The 22355-nt window shown below is 42.4% G+C and overlaps 3 protein-coding genes across 6 annotated transcripts; 1 reads left to right on the top strand and 2 right to left on the bottom strand.

Annotated features, from left to right (window-relative positions):
- The first annotated feature begins 7457 nt into the window (after positions 1-7457).
- On the top strand, positions 7458-17790 carry fmn1 (formin 1). Its single transcript, XM_028397877.1, has 17 exons — positions 7458-8621; positions 8758-8866; positions 9835-9896; positions 10076-10752; positions 10971-11112; positions 11492-11579; positions 11670-11731; positions 11806-11894; positions 11987-12116; positions 12208-12354; positions 12505-12564; positions 12820-12940; positions 15843-15935; positions 16697-16748; positions 16968-17117; positions 17444-17525; positions 17604-17790. Exons 1-17 carry the CDS (start codon positions 7458-7460, stop codon positions 17646-17648), a joined length of 3273 nt encoding a protein of 1090 aa, XP_028253678.1. The 3' UTR covers positions 17649-17790.
- Positions 17791-17905: 115 nt separating this feature from the next.
- On the bottom strand, positions 17906-19187 carry grem1a (gremlin 1a, DAN family BMP antagonist). The gene is made up of 2 exons (XM_028397246.1): positions 19114-19187; positions 17906-18952 (listed from the first exon to the last, which is right to left on the bottom strand). Exon 2 carries the CDS (start codon positions 18942-18944, stop codon positions 18414-18416), a length of 531 nt encoding a protein of 176 aa, XP_028253047.1. The 5' UTR covers positions 18945-18952; positions 19114-19187; the 3' UTR covers positions 17906-18413.
- Positions 19188-19319: 132 nt separating this feature from the next.
- Positions 19320-22162, bottom strand: scg5 (secretogranin V). 4 transcript variants are annotated; one of them, XM_028397243.1, is made up of 6 exons: positions 22118-22162; positions 21551-21838; positions 21118-21267; positions 20888-21000; positions 20321-20374; positions 19320-20178 (listed from the first exon to the last, which is right to left on the bottom strand). In XM_028397243.1, exons 2-6 carry the CDS (start codon positions 21774-21776, stop codon positions 20047-20049), a joined length of 675 nt encoding a protein of 224 aa, XP_028253044.1. In that variant the 5' UTR covers positions 21777-21838; positions 22118-22162; the 3' UTR covers positions 19320-20046. The 4 variants fall into 4 exon arrangements, with proteins under 4 accessions (XP_028253044.1, XP_028253043.1, XP_028253046.1 ...); XM_028397242.1 differs by having other exon boundaries at positions 21551-21776; positions 22118-22156; XM_028397245.1 differs by having other exon boundaries at positions 21551-21800; positions 22118-22142.
- Between the last annotated feature and the right edge of the window lie 193 nt (positions 22163-22355).

The raw sequence follows: 22355 nt of genomic DNA, 5'->3' as shown, positions 1-22355 counted from the left end.
CAAGAAGAGTTTCGCCTACCAGACAGCCATAAATAAATATAGGCTGTAAAGACATGGTGCTGCCTTATTGACTTTTAGTGATGACACAATTTTGTGAAAATACTTATACTGAATTCTATAGGTCAGTATCAGTTACACCGCTTTAGACTTTCATGTCAGTGGACTGTTTTGGTTTACTAAAGTCTTCTGCATAATTTAATATTTTCAGAGCATCTTCTTTGTTATTCATAAGCTTCCATCTATTTGTGCAGGTGTCATTGTTGACACTAACAACTGTTTATCTTCTGGTCGGTAATCCATCCAGAGACAGCTGGCCAGCAGTCAGATTAGCCCGGTGCACCCGCTGACCACTGCGTGGCTCAGCGTGGGCCACAGCTGACCTAAATACAGACTGCTGCAGGGCAGATGTGACTCACGGGATTCAGGTTAATACAGAGATTACACAGTGTGTAACCCTCAAGAGTTAACTCACATGGAGCAACGTTATGTCTCAATGAGGGTTCAGTCTAGCAGCTAGACGCTATAAACTGAAGCTGCTCATGTAGCAGGTAGCTTCAGTTTATGTTTAGATAGCACGTTCTGCTGCAGAATTAGTATATTTTGTGCATATTGAATGTAAATTCAAAGCTTTTACAATGCAGTACTTTGATTATGATCATTATGATCGGATCTGACTAATTTTGCACATATGTCTTATATCTATTTATTCGAGTATCGATTAAGTCAAGAAGATTACAATTAGTCCAAATCCTCAAGCCTGCTGTCTGTTTGCCTGCTCCTTTGTTTATACGCTCCTCTCAGTACTTACCTGTCAGCCTTCAGAGGGTTTAGACGAGCCAATGGGCATCTTTCAGATTTCCTTCAGTCAGCAGGGATTGGCTGAAACCCGTGTGTGTCACTTGCAGACTAGCGGTCATCGTCTGTTACCTGAGCTGTCCCTGCAAAAGTAAAGCAGAGGAGAGCCGTGCTGTAGCAGAGAGGGATGCTGGCAAGTAAGTGAATGTTTTTGTTTGTTTATAAGTCTTACGTGTGACTATGAGACAAAGGGAAAACTTCTTGCAAATAGATATAAGTAGATGAAGTCAAATGTTCTTTCCCCTGCCAGGTTTCATGGGGAGAAAGAGTGGAGACAATCAGATAACATCATGGAGTGCACACATACCAACTTATGCCTGTATAGACCCATTCTGGAGAGGTGCTGTGTGAGTCCATCCCTCTCCCACTCCAGGGGCCCCTCTTCTAGCTTCCAACAGAGACTGACTTCACAGCACGAGGAGGAGGAGGAGGAGGAGGAGGAGGAGGGTGTGGTGAAGCAGGGTCAAACAGGCAAATTCTGCCTTACAGACTTTAAAGAGACCCTCAAAGCTTTGGATGATTCCTCAGAGATCCGCTGGCTGACAGAGCTGTTACCGTTGTGTCCAGAGTGCCAGAATTTCATGGCCATGGGGAACCAACAGGGTACCAAACTTAAGCATAATCATACAGAGTGGCAGAGCGCTTTACCAAAATCTCCCAGAATCCAGATCCCGCGGAGGAGAGGGAGAAGAGCAGGGCAGCGTGGTTACACAGGCGACCTCAAGATGACTCCACAGGGGCCACCGACAAAGGTCCAGATGATGAGCTCTCCTGCGTTTGGGGACTTTGAAGAAGAGGGGCCAATCATCTGCACTCCCGCAGCCAGAAGAAGAAGAGTCAATAGAGAACAAAAGAAGGATGAATGTGCTCTAACATTGGGAGGGAAGCTGCCTGATGATTACAGATCACTCAGCAAAAAGGGCTCCAGAAAGGATTTTTCTGTGGAGGAAGAATTCGACTCAGACAGTGAGCTTTCTGAATATGACAATGACATGTGCTGTATGATGAGCTCTGTGAAATATGAAGAAGAGGAGACAGAAGGTGTGAAGAACCCTCAGCAGTGGTTTGATGAGATGGAAAAGAGGGAAGCAACACAGAGAGTAATGCACAAGATCGAGGAGGTGGAAGGGATAATACGCCAGGTGAGTCTCAGCAGGTCGGACTGGATCCAGGAATGCTGTGCGGGTGGAGGTGAACCTCTGTTTGACGGTGCAGGACAGGAGGCCTTGCAGCAGTTCCTGCTCCCCGAATTCAGTACTTCATGCTGGCAGTGCAGTGAAGACAATCCTCAGCTAGTTGAGGAGCTCCATGCTTTGGGTGAAGCTCTCAGCCAGAGTCTGCTGGAGGCCCTGAGAATTGAAGAAGCAAAAGCAGAGAGCGCAGCCTTCACGGAGGCCGAGAAGAGGACAAGAAGACCTCTGGATCCACCATGTCCTTACCAGTTCACCTCTGCTGTGCCAAATAATTCCTCATCACCTCATGCTGTTTCCCCCACATTGTCTGTAGTGTTGGATGACTCTACATCCAGCAGCTTGGACAGATTGTCCCCCATTCTGTCTCCTCTAATGTCCAGTCTGAGCATGAGTGACCAGGACGAAGCAGAGACTGACTCAGGAGAAGACACTGCAGGTGCTTCTACTGTAAGAACAGAAAATGATCAGAAAAAATCACAGAGGCGACCACAGAAAGAAGATTATCTGCTCTCCTCAGGTAAAACTAACCTGTCAGAGTGTAACGTTTGTGATGGTGTGAAAAAATATTTTAGCAACAACCCAGAGACTGCTCAAATAATGCTAACTAAACAAGTTATGACCTTTGGAGATTATATCTCTTGTTAGCAACACATCACATCACATCACGTACTAGCTTGTTGCTATGCTAGTTGAGACATCTGATTTCTTTGCAATACAATTTACTTACTTAGAATGTAGAAAGAAAACTACTTCTTCGCGGTAGACTGTGTAGACCTAACTATAAAAACTTACAATACAATGTGTTAGGAAGTTTTATAGAAAATCAAAGTAATTCGAGGATACTGAATGTATTAAGAAGTAATTTCATTGTGTGTCATATAACTTTGTTTTCTGCAGTTCAGGCTGTGGCAGATGAGATCAGTTGTTTATCTGCTCTCGGGGAGGTGATCAGAAGAAACAAGGGGATTTCACCCCGACACTACTCACTCTAAAATTTAAAAGTAATGGTCAGTTAAATGCTTGCTTTCTAGCAAGCTACTTATTTTGCTAAATTGCTAGCTAACAGCCAATCCTCTTCTTAATGCTGATAATGCAGGTTACAGGTCTAGCTAACAAATAAAGAAAACTGACAGATGCAACATGCATTAAGGACACCTTATTTATATTTTGTTCAAATAACTACAACGTAAGCTTTCCTACTCTGCATTGTTGTTTTTTATTGTTTTACTGTACTTATTATGTATGTTAGTTCTATGCTATTGTTTTATGTATTCTACCTGTAGTGAACAATTATTGCTAGTTTGCACAGTGTGACAGACTAAAGTCTATAATAGCATAAGCTAAAGCCAAAACGTGTACGGTCCTAACTAGTTTTTTTGGTATTTCTCCCCAATTATATACATAACTAGCTGTCTGGAAACTTACTTAATTGTTGGCAGACTGCAGTTAGCCTTTTAGCTTAGTGGCTAGCTAAAAGTGTAGCTAACCAACATGGGGCGACATGTGATGTACATTTTTTTTTTTAGCCATGTTACTTTTACAATAATTTACAGTATGAATCTCACATAGCAAATCATTTATGTTATGTAATAATATATAATTTTTTCTCATTTCATGCAGTGGCAATTTTTCATTTTTTTATAAATACAAGATTTAGTCTTTTGTCAAAGATTATAACATTTTATCCTCAGCAGGATTTTACACAGTGAGCAGATTTCTCTCATGTTTTTTTTTTTATTCTGCACATGTAAGACAAAATACTTTTAGTTCTCAGCAGTGTTGCATGCCAGGTGAAAAAAATGTGTGCGTGTGTGTGTATGTGTGTGTAATAGCATGGCATTGACTTTTAGCAGTTGCTCAGTGAAGTGAACATCAGAGGAAGAGCAGATGGTGTTAGAGGTGATGCACGCTGATTCCTGACTGTCAGATATACACATTGATCAAAGCGCTCTGATTTTTATTCTAAGTCTTGTCTGATGCTGCTGCTCTAGTCTCCTCTGGGTTGGCTGAACACACACATACCAACAAACATGCGCACAGATCTCGAGGATGTGTGGCAGTCTGTAAATAATGACCTCTTGCTGTCTGACATACCACCACCTCTTAGGAAGCGTGTGCTCTCTCAGGTGTGAGGTAGCAGCTAGCACCTGATTTGGACATTCTTGTAGTCTGCTCTGACTGGAGGGACCTCCCTTTAAGGCACAAAGAATGTGTATCATTGTGAGGACCTTGAAGATCTGACTCTCACTCAGATCAGTCCGCTCAGCACTGTTGGCTGTCCAAACAGGATTAATGCTCTGAGCTTTGTGAAATACAACAAATCCTATGAGGATGGCGATGAGAGTGAGAAGGAGAAAGACTTTCAAAGAGGAGTTTTCCACAAAAATCCAGTTTTCCATTCACAGTGTGGTCAGACTGGGACAGATAACACATTTCTATAAGCTGCTTAATCTGCTTGGACAGCATGTGTCCCCTGAAAGATGCACACTTGGCATCTTTGAAGTGAGGCTCATACCGGATAAAAAACCCTACAGTGGAAGTATGTGTAGGTACATAACTACTCTCTTCACTTATATCATGGATTCTAAAATGAAAACACACTTCTCTCTCCAAGTGCATACAAACCATACAAACGTAACCACAGTGGACAGTTTATGCCAAAATCTGATAAGCCTTCATCCCACTAAGACTAAGTGAACTCTGGAAGGTCATGGAAAACTGGATTTTTGATGAAAACTCCTCATTGCATTTATTCCTCTTTGGTATTCACTAGCATGGCAGCTTAATAGGTCAGTAGATCCACGATAATTGCAAAATGACCAAGTCATTATATTTGTTCAAGTCTTACACCAAGCGTTTTGTTTTGTTTTGATTTGTTTTGTTTTAGCTGAAATTCCTCCATGTATCCTCATGGTGCCACTAAAGCTTAATATACAGCTTTTGTAACTGGTGCAATTCAATGATAAGTAGTGTGTCTATGTGATTATGACAAGGAACATAAAAACATATTTTCTTTTTCATTTGAACATGTCAGAATTCATCTCATTCATCTTTTAAGTCTTTTAGACAGTATATATGTCACTGACAGATATGCAGACCATTTGCATTGATGTGTCCAAATAAATATGTTCTGCTTGCATGTTAGAATAACTGAAAAGACTGGGATTATTTATTTATCCATCTGTCTTGATGGTTCGTATTGTTTTTCCATCTAGACGAGGCTCTGCGGCGGCAGGAAGAGATCTGGCAGCAGGAGGTGGAGGAGTCGCTCTCTCTCAGTAGGTCACTTTTTCATCCATCGAGACCGAAACACGTCGACTTCCTGCGCATCACCGCTACTGATGATGACATTACCGACACACCCACAACAACACCTATCCCCCGAGAGCTGAGGGTGAGTAGAGTGAAAAAAAATCTCCATCATCATGACATTAAGCAGCAAAGTTGTTTCACAGTCCTGTAAGGTTCAAACTGTGACCTCATGCTCAGTACAGTGTCACAAAGACGTCTGTGTTCCCTGTGGTTGCATAACAGAAGGGATTTAATGCATCTGTGTAGGTGCATTGTATGAGCAACAATAAGCATGGACTACTGTTTAATCCTGGATGTGTTTATGGTGCTCCCTCTGTGTGCATACATGAGTGGAACTAAGTGGAAAATTCAAATTGAACTGATTTAATTATTATATTCACTGAATGCACAAAAAAGTAACTGTAACCCTTTGAGAACAATGGAGGTGAGTCTTAGCAGTGAACTTAAGCCATTGTCTTAGATCTAGTTTAATCCTTCATCTCTTTAAAGATGGCAGATAGTTGATAGTCAAATTCCGTCACAGCCTGCTGATCTATACATTCCCCACAGTCTGTAGATCTTCAACGTCACACTGGACACAGTCCGGCATGTTAGTTGAGACACACTGTGAGTGTAAAGCTATTTGTACAGGATTATGTGGATGCATTCCTGTTACATAAACACACACACATAAAGGCCACACTGTCCCAGAATGAACACAAAAACACTTATTTACTAATAGTACTTATAAGCATAAGTGTAGCCTGTTAAGACTTTACTGCTGAGCCTCAGACAGTATAGTTGTTATAGATATGTACATAATGACAATGTTAATGATGTGGTCTGATGTGGACACTCACCTGCTGGCTGTAATAACATGAAAGCAAACAAGGGTGGAACCTAAGAGCCAAGAATACAGCATGCACTGATGGAGGTTTATAGTCTCTTTTTGCATTTTGTTATTCAGGCATACATAAAAGAACCTCAATATAATGAGGTATTCAGCAGGCATGATCTTAATTATGAATTAAGAATTAATTTGTATTATTCTGCAACCTTCTTGTATTATTTTATATATATTTTATTTATTGTCATTTTTGTATTTTGTTTACTTTGTATTTATGTGGTTATCATTTTGTTGGTGATCACAGTTATGTGTCATGTGTTATTGTTTGCTTTGTTGCATTATACATAATTTATGTATGATTATTTTATCACACTTTCCCTTCTTTGGCATCGACCTTTGTAACAACTTGAATGTGAATCATTTTCTGCCAGTTTGGTTTTGATTTGAACTTTTATTTTCCCATCATTCTGACAGGTCAGTGCTGATTGATCCTGTGTATTAGATCCAGTGTGAGCTGATTAGCAGTGTGGTGTAGGTGGGGTCAGACCCACTAAGGCAGCCAGATTAGCCAGGCATCACTCAGTACCTGCAGGGCAGCAGGGAGACCTCCCTGTAACAGAGGATTTGCAACCAGCCGTCCTGTTTACCCTCCTTCAGCTCTGGGTGTGGTACTCCTCCATCTGTTCTGGGTGGATTCCTCTGACTTACACTACACGGATGTCAGAGTGTTGTCAGAAACAGCGGCTGGAGAGGCCATCTGCTTCTAAATACTCTGTGACAATCTGTAAGAAGGTGACGTCCAGGAAGCTGCTCGGATAGTGAACTCACTGCAGCAGGTACAGAAGAGCGACTGGGTCCGGAACAGAGGCAGGAATCTGAAGCCAGCGCTGGAACTTGGATGTGTGGTTGAGCTGAGTCATTCCAGCCTGGAAACCTTTACTTTTCCATGACTTTGTGGCGTTCTCTGCTGTTCATTGGCTGCTCTGAGTGACTAACAGCTGCTCCTAGTTTTAGACTTGGAAAAGTAGCTCTCTGGTAAGATATGAAGGAACGGCTGAAACACTAAGAGGACCAGTCTGTTTCTGTTTATCAAACTGGAGCGCAAACAGGTTGGATTTGCATGACATTGGAACCAATTTGTGCATGTCACACAGATGACTAGACAGTAATTATACATGCATGTTTGTAATGCAGGTCTGTATAATGTTATGTCTCACATACACTCTACACTAACAAGTAACTTCAACAATGTCTTTATGAGTACCGCTGACATGCAAATGGAGGAGCAACAAGCCATTCTGACATTTTTCAGGACCCTCTCAGAGACTGAATGTGAGGGCATGAGGAAGGACAATGTTAAGGAAAGCTGGGATGCTGCTGGGAGTTTCAGAGACTCCTTATCCTGTGTTTTATTGCCTCATGAAGGTGAAAATAGCACTCACTTGTTGGGATGTTTAGGTTTGTGGGCAGAAGGAAATCACACTGACACAGCAGAGGAGGAGAATGATTTTAATCTAACAGAGCAACAAAGCAGACAGGGCTCTGCAGCAGATCATGACCAGACTAATGAACACAAAGTTAAAACAATGGATGAATGTGTCTTAAATGGAGATCTGCAGGATGACACTAAAGATGTCTGCCAGGAACATTTTACCACAACTACTTCCAGTGCCGACCCTGATAAACAGGTGAAGAACAAACGTGCTGTGATCACTCTGACTCGGACTCTTGAAGTGCAGGAAGAACCTGAAGATGACGAGGAGGGTGTGGAGGATGAAGAAGATAAAAAAAAAGATGCATTTCCAGAGTCTCCCACTGAGCTGCAAACATCTCCCACTCAAAGTAATACTTTACCAAATGTCATCATAACATCTGCAGGTACTAATTCACCGCATGGATCCACCTTAACCAGAGGCACCTTCTGTCCAGGCTCCCCTACTGAGAAGCAGATCCAGCTCCCTGCCCTCTTCAGCGGCCTCAGGGTGCTGAGGAAGGGAGTCGTCGGGCCAGGACACAACACCGTGGCCCTAATTAAACCGCCTTCTTCTCAGGGAGAAAAGCAGTGGGATTCTAAGGCTCATGGCGGCTTTCTGGACCAGATCTCCCAGTTTTTGAGTCGGGAAAAGAGAGACGATGAGTCAGAGGAGAGGAAAGCTGATGGAGACCAGGATGTGAACAAAAAGGAAGAAAGTCAAGAGAAGAAAGAGGATGCAGAGGTTTCAGATGCTGCAAAGTCCTCTGTGTCTAGTGCAGAAGCAGCTTTTGATGCCTTTAAGGCTTTTTTCACACCAAAACCTCTAAAGAAGGACCCGGCAGAGAAGGTGGACCTGGAGGCAGTGAGGAAGAAGATACGGGCCGATAAAGATGTGCTAAATTCACTTTTTGACAGAACTTCCAGTAAGACACCGGGGAAGAAGGACCAAACCGATGAAAAAGTATGACCGCAGCAGTTCACTTCATTCAAATGTTTTGTGTACTTTTTCTGAGTTTTGATTTCCTGCACAAAACAGCCTCCAGCAAAGCCAATTTTATTGATCATCAAATTTCTATCTCTCTGTGTTCTCTTCACAGTCAGAGGCCTCCACTCCAGGAGAAGGAGAGGAACGAACACCAGGTCGTCTACAAGCCATCTGGCCCCCTCTGAAGGAGGAAAAAGTCGGGCTGAAGTACACAGAAGCAGGTAATGTCTGAACCGTGGTCTACTTTCAATGTATGCACGATAAGACTTTCTATAGAGAGGACAGAAAAAATATAACTTATTTTATTTTATTTGGCAAAATATGATGCCTACATTACCCACAATGCCTATCAATCACTGATAATTCCATCACATTTGTACCCACTATTCTCTCCACTGTCATTTTATCACAGCGACCATTTTTCTTTATTACAAAGTGAGTCAACATTAGACCATGAGTATTAAATATAAGACAAAGTATTTTATATATGAATAAGTACTAATTTCAACATGTTCTACAGCCCTAAATAATGAAACACTACTGTGAATAGTTGTGAAGAGCTTTGTTTGCTGTGTGAACTCATGTGCTGGATACATCTAGTGAAGTGAAGGTAAATACAGCTCCACCCTGCGAGTGTCTGTGTGACTGCTGCTGTCTGCCAGGACATTTTAGAGATTGCACCCTGTTAGAGGTGGTTTTTGTTTACAGTGAAATCAATTCAATTCTTAAAGCAAATACAAAAACAACCATTTTGTAAAATAAAAACATTCACAGTTGATCGTTCAATTGTTGATTAGGGGATGAAATGTTCATACTTTTCTTCCATCACCTGTTCATTATCTGTTCTTGTTTGAGCAGGAATACAACTATGTGCTTTTTGTGACAATCCCACATCCTGTAAACTCTGTGGCAGCAATTATACTCTCTCACTGACCATTCAGTAGCTTCAGTCATCCATTAGCAGATGAATGTTTACTTAAATAGTTGCCTGCCTGCTATAATCTACAATGTACAGTGCCACTGTACCGTTTGGTGTTATGCATTTGAAGGTCTGCTGCCATCTACTGGGGAAATGCTATATTGTTTTTGATCCTTACAAAAGTGAAACCATGGTGGATAAGCAAGGTCTTTGAGGACATGTAAAGCTGCTGTGAAAATGATGTTTTTGTTCTGCTTTGTTTCCTCTCAGAGCACCAGGCTGCACTCCTTCAGCTGAAGAGAGAATGCAAAGAGGAGCTAGAGAAGTTACAGGTCAGTACAGAGGGTAGGGTCAGGTGCAGAACCATGGATAATCCTACATTATTAATAAAATACTTCATGATTACTACACTCCCTGATTGCCTCGGTTGTATTCTGCAGAATCTTTGCCCTGCAGCGACACACAATATAATATTCTGATACTGCAACATTTTGATTGCCATTACTCACAGGGGGACTATGGTCAAGAAATTTCCAGACTGAGACTGGAAAATGAGGACACTGTTGCCCATCTGGAGATTGCTCTGGCTGAGCTGCAGGCTGAACTCTCCCAGGCTGGGACCCACTGTCGAGGGGAGCTCAGAGATGCCGCTGTTTCCACAGGAGATGACTTACTGCACAAATCATTCCGCACCGTCTGCATCCAGACAGACAGAGAGACATTTATCAAATCTCCCAAGGAGGCAGAAGGTATGGGCCCTGTACAGCAGAAGGTGACCCCCAACAAGCTGGATCTGGCCTCCATCAGCCTTAGCCTGGCCAGTGAGAGGGAGGAAACGCTGACCTCCTCCTCCTCCTCCTCTCCTCAAACTTCACTACAAACTGCAACTCCTGGAGACTCTCTACCTCTGTCAGAACAGCCAGCAGCTTCTTTTCAAATAACCAAATCAGACACTCTTGCCCCTCCTTCTCCACCTGTAAATTTGGCACATAGTCCTACACCACCACAACTGCCACCATTACCACCACCACCGCCACCATCCATTACAGGTTTAGTGGCCCCTCCACCTCCTCCTCCTCCTCCTTTTAGTGGGGGTCTTATTCCTGATAAACCTCCAAGGAAACCAGCGGTAGAGCCCTCAAAACCAATGAAGCCCCTTTACTGGACCAGAATCCAGATCCAGGACAAGTAGGTTCAAAATACAGTAGATTCATCTTCTTCTGTTTTCTCCTCTTCCTACTACCTCTTTTGAATACTTCTTATTCTGTTGTCTGGTGTCATATCCAATATAAGAATTGTAAGTTGTATTCGTCCTGAAAGTTGACTACTTGTGAATCCCTTTTAAGTGTGGCAGAGGGTGTGTCAGAGCATTTCAGTGTTAAGCATGATTTTTCTCTCTCCCTCAGTAACAACACACTCTGGAGTGCTTTAAAAGAACCAAACATCATAAATACCAGTGAGTTTGAGGATCTCTTTGCCAAAACAACCACACAAGCTAAGAGGAAGCCACTGTCAGAGGCCTATGAGAAGAAAGCCAAAGCCAGGAAGGTAAAATGTCAACTTCAAGAAAACATCCACCAGAGGGAGCCTGTGTCATTGTGCCTGTACACAGACTGCTGATCCTCAGACACAGCTTTTGTCCCTTTCAGATGTCCTTCAACTTCAACTGTGATTTGTGTTGACTGTATTTCGGTTTATGAGTTAAAGCTTTAGATTTAGAAAAGTCAATTAGAATAAAATGGAAGCATTTTCAGCAGCTCTGTATACAAATGGAAGAAGTGCATGGAGTGCATGTTACACAACAGAAGATGTGTAACATGACCTCTGTTTGTTTTCGCTCCATTTTCACAACAGACTCTCTCCCACTAATGACTCACTAATGGGTTCTAGTGGTAAGGTGGTCATGGTAACCGTGTGTGTGTTTCAGATCATTAAGCTGCTGGACGGTAAGCGCTCTCAGGCTGTGGGCATCCTCATATCAAGCCTCCACCTGGAGATGAAGGATATTCAGCAAGGTGAGGCTGCAGCAGGCATTTGTTTGAAAACAGCATGGGCCAGTCAAAATTAAAGCTTCCCTGACACTGTACATGTGTTTTCCTTTCCAGCTGTGCTGACAGTAGATCACTCTGTGGTGGACCTAGAGACCATTGAGGCACTGTATGAAAACGTATGTATCACAAGTTATAACAGTGGATGTAGAATAATAAACACTTGATTTACATTTTACTGTCAATGTGTCAGAGAGCACAGCCGGAGGAGCTGGAGAGGATTAAGAGACACTATGAGACCTCAGCAGAAGAGGACATTAAACTGCTGGACAAACCTGAGCAGTTAGTATCTCTACAACAGCTGACTGTATATGTATATAATATGACTTATTCTTAGTCACTGTTTGTGTATTGTGTTCTGTATTGTGTTCCAGGTTTCTATATGAACTGTCTCAGATCCCGGACTTTGCTGGCAGAGCTCGCTGCATCATCTTCCAGTCAGCCTTCATTGATGGCATTGCCTCCACCCAACGCAAACTCAACACTGTCTCCTCGGTCTGTAAGGTCTGTAAGCCTCAGACAGGGTGACCACTCTGAGATGTGAATATGGCTCAGCGCCATCCCTGAGAAAAATGTCAATGATTCTTTTTTTTAGGCTCTGCTGGGGAGGGACAGTGTCAGGGAGGTGATGGGGCTGGTTTTGGCTCTGGGGAACCACATGAACGGAGGCAACAGGAGCAGAGGCCAGGCGGACGGCTTTGGCCTGGAAATCCTCCCCAAACTCAAGGACGTCAAGAGCAGGGTAAGGACCCAGCATATATGAGCTTTATCTTCAATCAATGCAGCCTTTTTAGGAGAAATATAACTGTAAAACCATATATTTTCCTTGAAATTCAGATTCAGTGCAAACATCTAATTTTAACATTCATGCTGCTTCTGTTTTTCTCCTCAGGACAATCGTATCAGCCTAGTGGACTATGTAGTGTCATACTACCTGCGCAATGTGGACAAGGTATATAAAGGCACATACACTTTTAATGACACACCAAAAAATACTCATGTTTTCATAGAAGGATTTTTATTTTAGTTGGTGTTTATTTATCAGGAGTGTTGTGTAGATTGTTGACTACACAGTAAAGGATTATGGGAACTGGACAAGATCAGCATCAAATCAAGATGGCCATAGATTTGTTTTAGATTTGTAAGTTAAATGAATTGTCTCTTGATCACTCACTCCTCTCTGCTTTGATTGTGTGTGTTCCATCAGAACGCCGGCACAGACAAGAGTGTGTTCCCTCTTCCTGAACCCCAGGACGTCTTCCTTGCAGCGCAGGTTAAGTTCGACGACCTCAAAAGAGACCAAAGACAGCTCGGGCGAGACCTGACAAGTATGTGATGCCCCCCCCCCCCCCCCCCCCCCTTTGTTGGGTCTGACGGTTGCACACATTCATTTAAAACATGGCTCCCACTCTGAGCAGACAGACGGCAAGCTTTAAAATCAATGTGACTGGCTGACCGCGAATATTCTCGACTTGTGGTCATTTTGTTGTGTGTTTAAGCCAAAAGCCAGCCTGTGTAACTCTATCACTGTGATTTTGTGCTGTTCTCCAGAGGTTCCCACAGACCAGACCTCAGCATAGTCTGGCATCGTTTTGCCTCAGGCACCCCCCACCCCCACCCACCATACCCCCACACCCCCAAAAAAAATCACCACCCTGGTTTCCCATCGGTGGCCCCAGCCATTGAGAAACTGTTTATACTCAGGGCTAAAACTCACGTTAGCTAACGTTCCAGAAACAAAAGATTTCCTCTCGTCTTTCTTATCCCTCTTGTTTGTTCTTTTCTCTCCCTAAGTGTGCCCATATGACGCCATTCAGCATGCCAGTCAGTTAAAAGTCACTCTGACGACAATGCTCACAGTACATGTGTATGATTATGAGCAAGTGCATTGTTGTGCCCAATGTGTGGTTTTGCATGCATTTCATTGCTTGTGAGTGTGTGTGTGTGTCTGTGCATGCTTGTGTATCCAGAGACTAGCAGGAGTCTCGCTGCTGATACAGGCCTGGCGCCTTTCAGATCCAGCTTCTAATCCTCCTGCCCATCAGATCTCCCATCATTGTGCCTTTGTGCCCATGTCGCCAGCACAGGGAGACCACAGCTTCCCACTTATGTAATCTCCAGACCTTCAGTATCTGTAGTATCTCTGTAGGAGATGCACGGATCCTTAACCTGCTCGCCAGTAACACCTGGGCTCCAGTGTGGCCCCTAGATGTGTGCCACAGATAGCTTTCTTTACCTCTCAACACAGCTTTGTCTTATCAGGCTGTCGACCCAAACCACTGTGCAATCTGGAACGCCTGTCGCAGGTTCCTTTTGTTCTGCCTGTTTGAACTGCCCTCATGCCTGATTTGAAGCTCTGTTCTTCACTCTCCCTGTGTTTTCTGTTTTGGTTAGTATGAAATGTTTCTGTTTATTGTGGTTTGGTTTCTCTTAAGTCATCCACGTTGAGACTATTACATTAAAGTAGCTCATTCACTGAAAGAGTTCACCCAGACAGACTACAGAGATGATTTGCCTTTACAACAGCTCATAAAATCTTAAAATACAACATTTACAAAGGGGCCAGCAATGTAGTTTTTCAGAAGATAAACCCAGACCTCACTGCCTCCAGCTAATCAGCTAGTGGCAGGGCTAAATGCTGACCCAGATAGAAATTTCTCAACTAAACTATTGTGCTATTGTGCACTTTCATGATCCCCAGGGGATGAATCCTCCATGAATGACTTAAACATTGTTTCAGTAGTGTCACTTCCAAAACTAATGTCCTCTTTGCATAGCATTGTTAACATATCATGCATAACATAACATTGATGCTAAAGTCAACGTAAAGTGTGTCTGTGCATAAGGAAAGCCTTTAAGAACAGCAGCAACAACAAATTCAGTTCCACCAATTACCACTTGAGGGTGGCCCAGTCAATCCCCAAAGATTCCTTATGAAGAAATATCCAGCTTTTCATCAGAAACAATTACTTTTAGTGCTACTTATCTGCCTATATATATAACACCCTACTGTCCCAGCTCCTTACCCAGGTACTGCCAGGATAAAAAAGTGATGACACATTACCTGTGATAAGATAATCCTTTATTAGGCACTACATTTACAAGTAATCTGTGAAATTAACAAATACTTCTGTTAATTATGTATACCTGTTAGCGAGATAGCTAGCTAGTTTGTGAGATTGAATATTAACTGATACATTGCATTTATTTACTTCCTCAAAGTACTATCACCACTAAAGATCTAGTATCTATGAAGCAGTGTGCAATCCATGATCTTAAATAGTAATAACCCTGCATTAAGCAGCCTAAATGAACATCAGGTGAGCATTGTTACACAGCATCTGTTTTAATAGGAATAGTGGTTGTGAAGTTGTACTCTGGTTTAGTTTCTTTTAACGATTTAGGTCACTGCGGAATCTGACCGAGTTCATCATGTAATTTGTGAGGTGACCAATCCAAACAAATCATCATTAAAAACCTCTTTAAGTAAGCATTCATCCCTCCCTGTGAAACAAATTCACTTCTTCAGTGGGAGCACCACACTCTTCATCAGCCGGCTGTGTTTATGTGAAGGTCCATAACCCTCTTCAGTCTGAAATAAGCAAACTCCTGTCAGGCACAAAAGAAAGAAAGGCTCCTCACACAATGCAGAGAGAGAGATACCCGCCTCCACAGTTTACACAAATCCTGAATGAAAACAGTATTCTTTTGTAATCTTATCTGGGAGATGTTGATCGAGCATCAGGGTCAGAGGAGGGGGGGTACTATTATGACTGGCTTTGCAGACTGGCTCCTCTGATCCACTGATTGGACACAGAGCAGCACGGAGCCACAGGCTGGCAGAGGGAGAGAGAGAGCAGAGCTTACAGCCGCCATCTCTGGGTGAATCTCAATAAGTGATATCTGAAGAGGAAGCTGGGCTGATAATCTGCAGCTGGGGCACAGGTGGAGCTCCATCAACCCAGAACTCTCTCCTCAATGTCTGACTGGTACACTCACACAAGCAATCACAGAAGCCAGGAGGCTCATTCAGTGTAAAGTTACTGTAACAAACTGCTACGATGCTTTATGTGACATGAAAAGCATCTTCTGTTGTAAATGTGGTTGCAGAAGTCTTGTCTCATACTGTGCTTCTATTTGAATATTTTTGCACCTTTTTCTTTCCTGGTTGTGTACTGGTTATTGCTGCTATGTCACATCATAATATTGTGTCTTGTTTCTTTCTTTCAGGATGTGAGAAAGACGTGCAAAATGTTTGTTCTGACTCTCCTGAGGAACACCTGCAGCCATTTAAGGACAAGATGGAGGCATTCAGTCTCAAGGGTGGGTTTTCATCTTTTTTGCATTTCTGTGAAAGAAAATCTTTTGTGTTTTTTCTTTGATGAAATAATTAACAAAATGTTGCCATTAGGCCCACACAATAATCCTTCCATAGGTCTGGTGCTTAGATTAATATTTTCATCTCTTTACTGGACTGAAATGTCTTTGTTCATGATCTGTGTGCGCGTGTGGGCGTGCGTGTAACTGAGATAGAATGGATTCAGAGTCAAGGCTAGACACCCAGATAGGGATCAGACAGATTGGGCAACGACAGCGGAGTCCTGCCTGAGACATACAGGCACTCCTTCACTGCAAACCAGCTAGCAAAGCCAGTCCATGTGTAGCAGTGTAAATGCTACCATGCAACTCATGTTTAAGGCATCATTGTTGTCCCTACCAACAAAGCAAAGAAATGGTATGATGACTGTTTTTTTTTCTCACAATCTGAGCAGACTCCCAAACATTATAGAGAGACAGACAGGTAATGAGCGGCGTACCTGTTATTTTGCCATAATGGCATTGCAATTTGAAAGTGGCAGCAAGAATGGCTCCATTGTTGACTAACTGACCATGTAATTGCTGTTTGAAGAGACCAAATGGTCTTCTGGCTCCATTAAACAAGGTCACCATCATACAAGAGCTTCTCTTTGTGTCCCTATTACTCTTTATATCAACAGCCTCTCCACAGAGATTATGACTCTTCAAAATATAATCTGTGTTTTTAGAGACAAACTAAAACTGTCTCCCTGCCTGTTTCCATGCAGCAAGAAAAGAGCACACTGACGCTTCCTATGAGCTGAGGACTGCACAGCAAAGGTGGGAGAATTAAACCATGTTGTCCTGTTGTTCAGCATCATCTGAAAGAACGGTTGACATTAGGCTACCTATAAATCTGGGGAAATCTGTTTAAACTATTACTACAATGTAATATTAGATATATCAGCTTCTGTCGCTAAAGCAAAGCAATGGACATCTAACTTTCTGTAAGACAGACAGACAAATAATATCATGTTTTCATTTTACTTTTGCTTTCAGTTTTCAGGAGTTGGTTCTGTACTTTGGTCTGAAGCCTAAGGCAGGAGAGACGGAGGTGACAACGGCTCACTTCTTCATGCTCTGGTTTGAGTTTTGTGCAGACTTTAAGGCCAGGTGGAAGAGGGAGAATAAGAACATCTCCAAAGAGAGGCAAGTATTAGCTTTGTGTTTGTATGCGTGTCAAAAAATACCACTTTTTTATATGTGTGCTCAGATATCCTTAGGACTATAGCCTCCACCTATAGACTGTTGGACAATAGAAGAGTTTGTGGCATTTATTTATTTCTCAAGTCAGCTTGTAGTGACAGCAGGTTCTTTCCCAGTAACAATAACTCCTGGGGTTACTATGGTCTTCTCCTACAAGTTTAGATGTGCATAGAAACCCACCAGTCAATGCTAGATGATCAAGGTGCACAGCTATATTTTCTTTGGTCTGTGAGTACTTCAGAAAATCTCTAATGCAAACAATTCTACAGGCTAAAAGAGGCTCAGCTGTCTGTGAGGAGGATCACAGGAGAGAAGAAGGTGGAGACGAGAAAGGTAAACCCCAACAGCCTGGTAAGATACAAACTCATGCACAATATTACCAAAACTAAACAGTACACACATACATCTGTTATGCTGCTTTCTCAACAGAAGGAGCGACTGCGTCAGAAGGAAGCGAACATTCCCTCAACTTAAAGAGCAGCTCTAAAAAATGTCTCATTACAACAGCACCACCATCCTCACAAAGATGGAGCATAACAATTTCATGGTTCAGTTTGCTACAGTTGATGTTAATGCTCTGACTGTTTTATGTGACACGATGTGCTACCTATTTAAAACATGTAAGACAATAAAACCCAACCTCAGTCTGTGTAGATAATGAAGTTTTGATTCTGTAATCTTTTACTAGTATTTTTCCACAAATAAATTACTGATGGATCAGAAAGGTGTGACGTAATTGCGTCAATGCTGTTTTATTTACAAGCAACATTACAATCAAGGATACACACATTATACACAGCATTAAATCAATTAGCATTTAGCAGTGTATATGTTGCATTAAAGGTCCATCATGAAGCCTTCAGCTTCATATCCCACATAGTGGGAAACACTTTACTGCTTGCAATATCCATCAGCCTGCAACAAATATGACACAAGGGACTATTACAAACGCTCCTGCCCTTAGCTTTATGATCAGGTCTGACATCAAAAAACAAATCCTCCAGATTGTTTACCACAAATTGACTATAACTTGTCTCCAGAAAGAGATATAATTGACAGGAAAGTTTGGCCACTACAGTTTTACTTAGAGGTGACACCATCAGCTTATTGAACACAGCTCCTGTCTACTGTCTATTTTGAAGACTGAGGCAAGCTCCTCACTTTCCTATTTGTCCCACTTTCTTATGTATCCTTTAAGCAAAATAGATTTTCACACCATCTGCATGTCCTATTTTGGGTCTAATCCGTGTCTATAGTTGTGCAGCGGCACTGCTTTACGCGCTGGATCCGTTTCTTCCTCGTGCTGGGCGTCAGTCCGGGGCAGAGGAGCGTGTACGTGACGGTGCTGAAGGTTTTTGGTTTGCAGGCAGAGCAGGACTGGAAGGCGTCCCCGTCTTGGTACATGTGTCTCGGGATGTAGAAGGAGTTACACTGTCCGTAACAAAACCTGTTGATGATGGTGCGGCTCAGGCAGCCCACCTCTTGGATGGTCTGCTTGAGCGGCTGCGTCTTGCACCAGTCCATCCGCAGGTAGCGACGCTCGGTGACGTGGAGCGCCTCCTGGCTGGACTCCAGCACCTCGTCCGTTGAGGGTGGGGGCCCCGCCGCGCGGGCAATTAGTCCACTGATCGGACACCGCTCAGATTCGTTCGGGTTGTATTTGTTTGGATGTGGAAAAACGCCTTGAAATGTTCCAGCTTCCATACCTCTCATTAGAGGAAGCAGCAGAGCCAAAACACCTGTAGAGATTATCACCGAGTGCGTCTGCATTATTGGAGCTGAAAGGGAAAAACAACATAAAAGTCAGACATTGGCACAAAAGATTTTACGCACCGCTTTTACGCGCGCAATTACGCACCAAACACGCAAGCACGCAGATCCTGTTTTCCTCATATACATGATCATTTGACTTTAAACAAACAAAATTAATCTGCGTTACCGTTTGTTTTCTTAAGATCATCAAATGAAAGCGTTATCCGCTCTTTCTTTTGGATGTCCTGCGTCTTCAGCAGAGCCTTTATGAATGACACAGTGAGGGGTTTTCCGAAATATCTTCAGTTTCTGCAAAACACGCCCACTCCCTCCTCAAACCCTGATCCTCACTTCATCTGCACGAGAAGAAAAAAAAGATTCCTCCAAACTTTGTCAATGCAGATAAATCGTTTATTTGACCTTACAGAACAAAACAGAACACAAGACAGATGAGGTAACCAGAGATAAGAGTCAGTGCTGCCTGTAGAGACTCATGACTGCAGTATAGCCAAGAACACAGATCCAGAATAAGCTCTAAAATACTGACCACGCTGCAGTGACATAGTTCATGATCCTCTCTTAAATGACAAAGCTAAAATTTACATTTAAGTATATGATGAAACATTTCTGACACAGGACACAGAAGTGATTCATAATGGCACATATAAAAATTAAAGAGTGTGAACTCTGTACAGTTATGAATAGTATAATGTTCAAACTTATCTTTACAGCTTCTTCTCATTATAATACAGTCACAGATATACTGCCAGCTATATATTTAAGACCATATATTTAAGTATTTTGGGATATATCAAAATGGTTTTCACCATTTAAAAAAAAAAAAATACAGGTCCGCATCATCATAATCAGAAACATGTTGAAAATGTGTATACTCCCAGATATGAAGAGCAGTAACAGTTAGAGCTTTAAGTAACAGGGCAGGGTCAAAGATAACACACATGTTGTGTTACACATGTTGTGTTTAAGTAGTGACCAATATCTAAGTCAATAAATACATTTATAATACACAGTCTCACTGATTGTCAACCAGAATACTTAAATATTTAGTGTTGAAACTTATTATCTGACAGCATACTTCATGTTACACTGCAGTTTAGGTTTAGGTTGTAGGTTTGCTGGCAGCGGGAGCAGTCGCTGCTTCTTCCCCCTCCTCTTCTTCAGAGAAGTGAGGAACAGATTTCTTGGCGACCACATTATCCAGCCTCTGGCCCATTAAATATGGGTTGACACTCTGCAGACAGACACATAAAAATGTTTGTCTTTATATACAGTCAGTATGTATGTAAGACAGAATTCTTAGCTCGCTCAGAAAAAATAATTGGTGATGTGGTTTGTCTGACAGGAAAAAAAGACAACCAAGAAACACGATATACCCTTTTTCTTCTTTTGGGTCCTCCCTTTAGTTTTTGGTACAAAAGTTCCTTGTTCTGAAAAAAAAACAACAATTACATGTTTCAGACATAAAATCCTGAATCTGTTGTTTTACCATTCATCCCTTTGTTCCCAAATTATAGTCAATAAATTGCAAAAAATGTCATATCCAGGAAATAAAAACCAGATTTATTAAGATGACACATCCGCCCACAAAGGTCTTGTCTTTATGATTCTCAACCAATCAGAATGACAAAGAAACTCTGAATGTGCTGTTATTACACTACATCCTCTTATTCTAGTGGAGCTAAGAGGCCAAATGAACAGGATGCAGAAAGAAGCAATGTGGTACCAAAGCTGGTGACTCAGAAAAAGTGAATGGACCCTGCCTCTAATCTTTGTTGTTAAGAATTGAACTTTTCATGATGAAGTTATAGAAGCAAGAAGGAAAGATAGAGAAGAAAATGCGAAACCACAGAAGGAAGGGATGAGGAGATGAGAGTCTATCTATCATCTTCTTATAGAAGTAGAATAAATAGACTCAACACCTGCAGCCTTCCTGTACTCACCCACTTTGCCAGCGCTGGGTAGTCGTGCTCTGGGTCAAATAGGTGCTGGTGCTTTTGAAACTCTCTGCTGAACTCAGCTGTGTCAGGAGCATGTTCCAAACATCCGTCTGCTGCTGTGAAATCAGACAGAGAGACGGTGTCACTTTTAGATCTTTGTGTTTACTGGCTGACATTAACCCTGCTGACATCAGTATTTTAAAGATCAACATGCTCAGAGTGACACTTTGTACCTGTCTTTCCCTGAGGACAGGGGTTTGGAGGGTCTGGGTAACCGTGGTCATCACTAAAGTCTTTGGGAACATTGTCTCCAGTCAGCTCAGCCACAATGTTGGGGATGTTCCCATATGGGCCGAGGTGCTGCAGCCCTTCGTGCGCACCACCTGGTGGGAAAAGAGAGGCACTGCAGTCACCACAAAAACACACACCACAAAAAGTCAACCAGAAGAATGACAACATGGGGGAGGAGAAGAATGATTTCTCGTGTCATGATAGCGTTATGTTTACACTGCGGGTGTATCCAGATAAACTATATAGTGGGTATGTTAGGGCAAATAATTAAATATAAAAGAATTATCAATAGGCCTATCTAGCAGACACAGTTTTCCCAAAACATTAATAATACTATTAAAATCAGACTAAATAATAGACTTCCAGCCGACGTACCCTGAATGCTCTGAGGCCCGACAATATTGGTTGCCTGGTGCGCAGGATACTCCACCCTGGGCCGAGCGATGCCGAGCTGCTCCATGACGCCGTGCAGGAGGCGCTGGATGTCGGCCTCGGACACCTGGTCCGCCGTGCGGGGACTGCGGGCCGGAGCTCTGCCGAGCTGCAGGAACAGTAGGAGGCCGAGCAATGATAACCGCACAGCTGAGCCCATTTCTGTCATCTGGAGGGTGGCAAAGACGGCTTACTGATGGACAGGATGAACGAACCAGACTAAATTTTAAGCTAATTAAGACAGAGACAAATAACCAGAATGTTTACAAAAGAGGTCTACCACGTAAGACAGTATCTATTGTCTGTAAAATAAAATAAATCTTTGGTGCGCCATTCATTCTGTATACACAGCCACTTAGGCCCATGTAAATAACCTGTAATTGTCCTATATAAATGAAAAATACTGACGGTATTATAAAATTCATGTACTTACATTTTTTAAACTATGCGGTCGATTTTAATACTAGAAAAAACATTAGAATGACGAAAAACGGATTTCTGTTTTCTTACCTTCTCCGCGCTGAAGGAAGGACCTGCGCGAGACTTCAGTCAAGCTAGCTACGAAGAAAGATGTCATTTCCGGTTTCCACAATAAAGGCTTGATGCTCAAATCCGATTAATCAAGTCTACAGCAAGCTTTATCCCACGAATGAGTCCGTTTCGATCCTTGGGTGTGTTAGCTTTTATGAATACAATATTTAACGTTTTGTGACATTGTCTTCTTGTCGTGGAGATTTTATTTTGAAAC

Source organism: Parambassis ranga, chromosome 24, assembly GCF_900634625.1.
Source record: "Parambassis ranga chromosome 24, fParRan2.1, whole genome shotgun sequence".
Classification (NCBI taxonomy): domain Eukaryota; kingdom Metazoa; phylum Chordata; class Actinopteri; family Ambassidae; genus Parambassis; species Parambassis ranga.
Note: the sequence above shows the minus strand (reverse complement) of the source record. Positions and strands in the feature narration are given on the sequence as shown.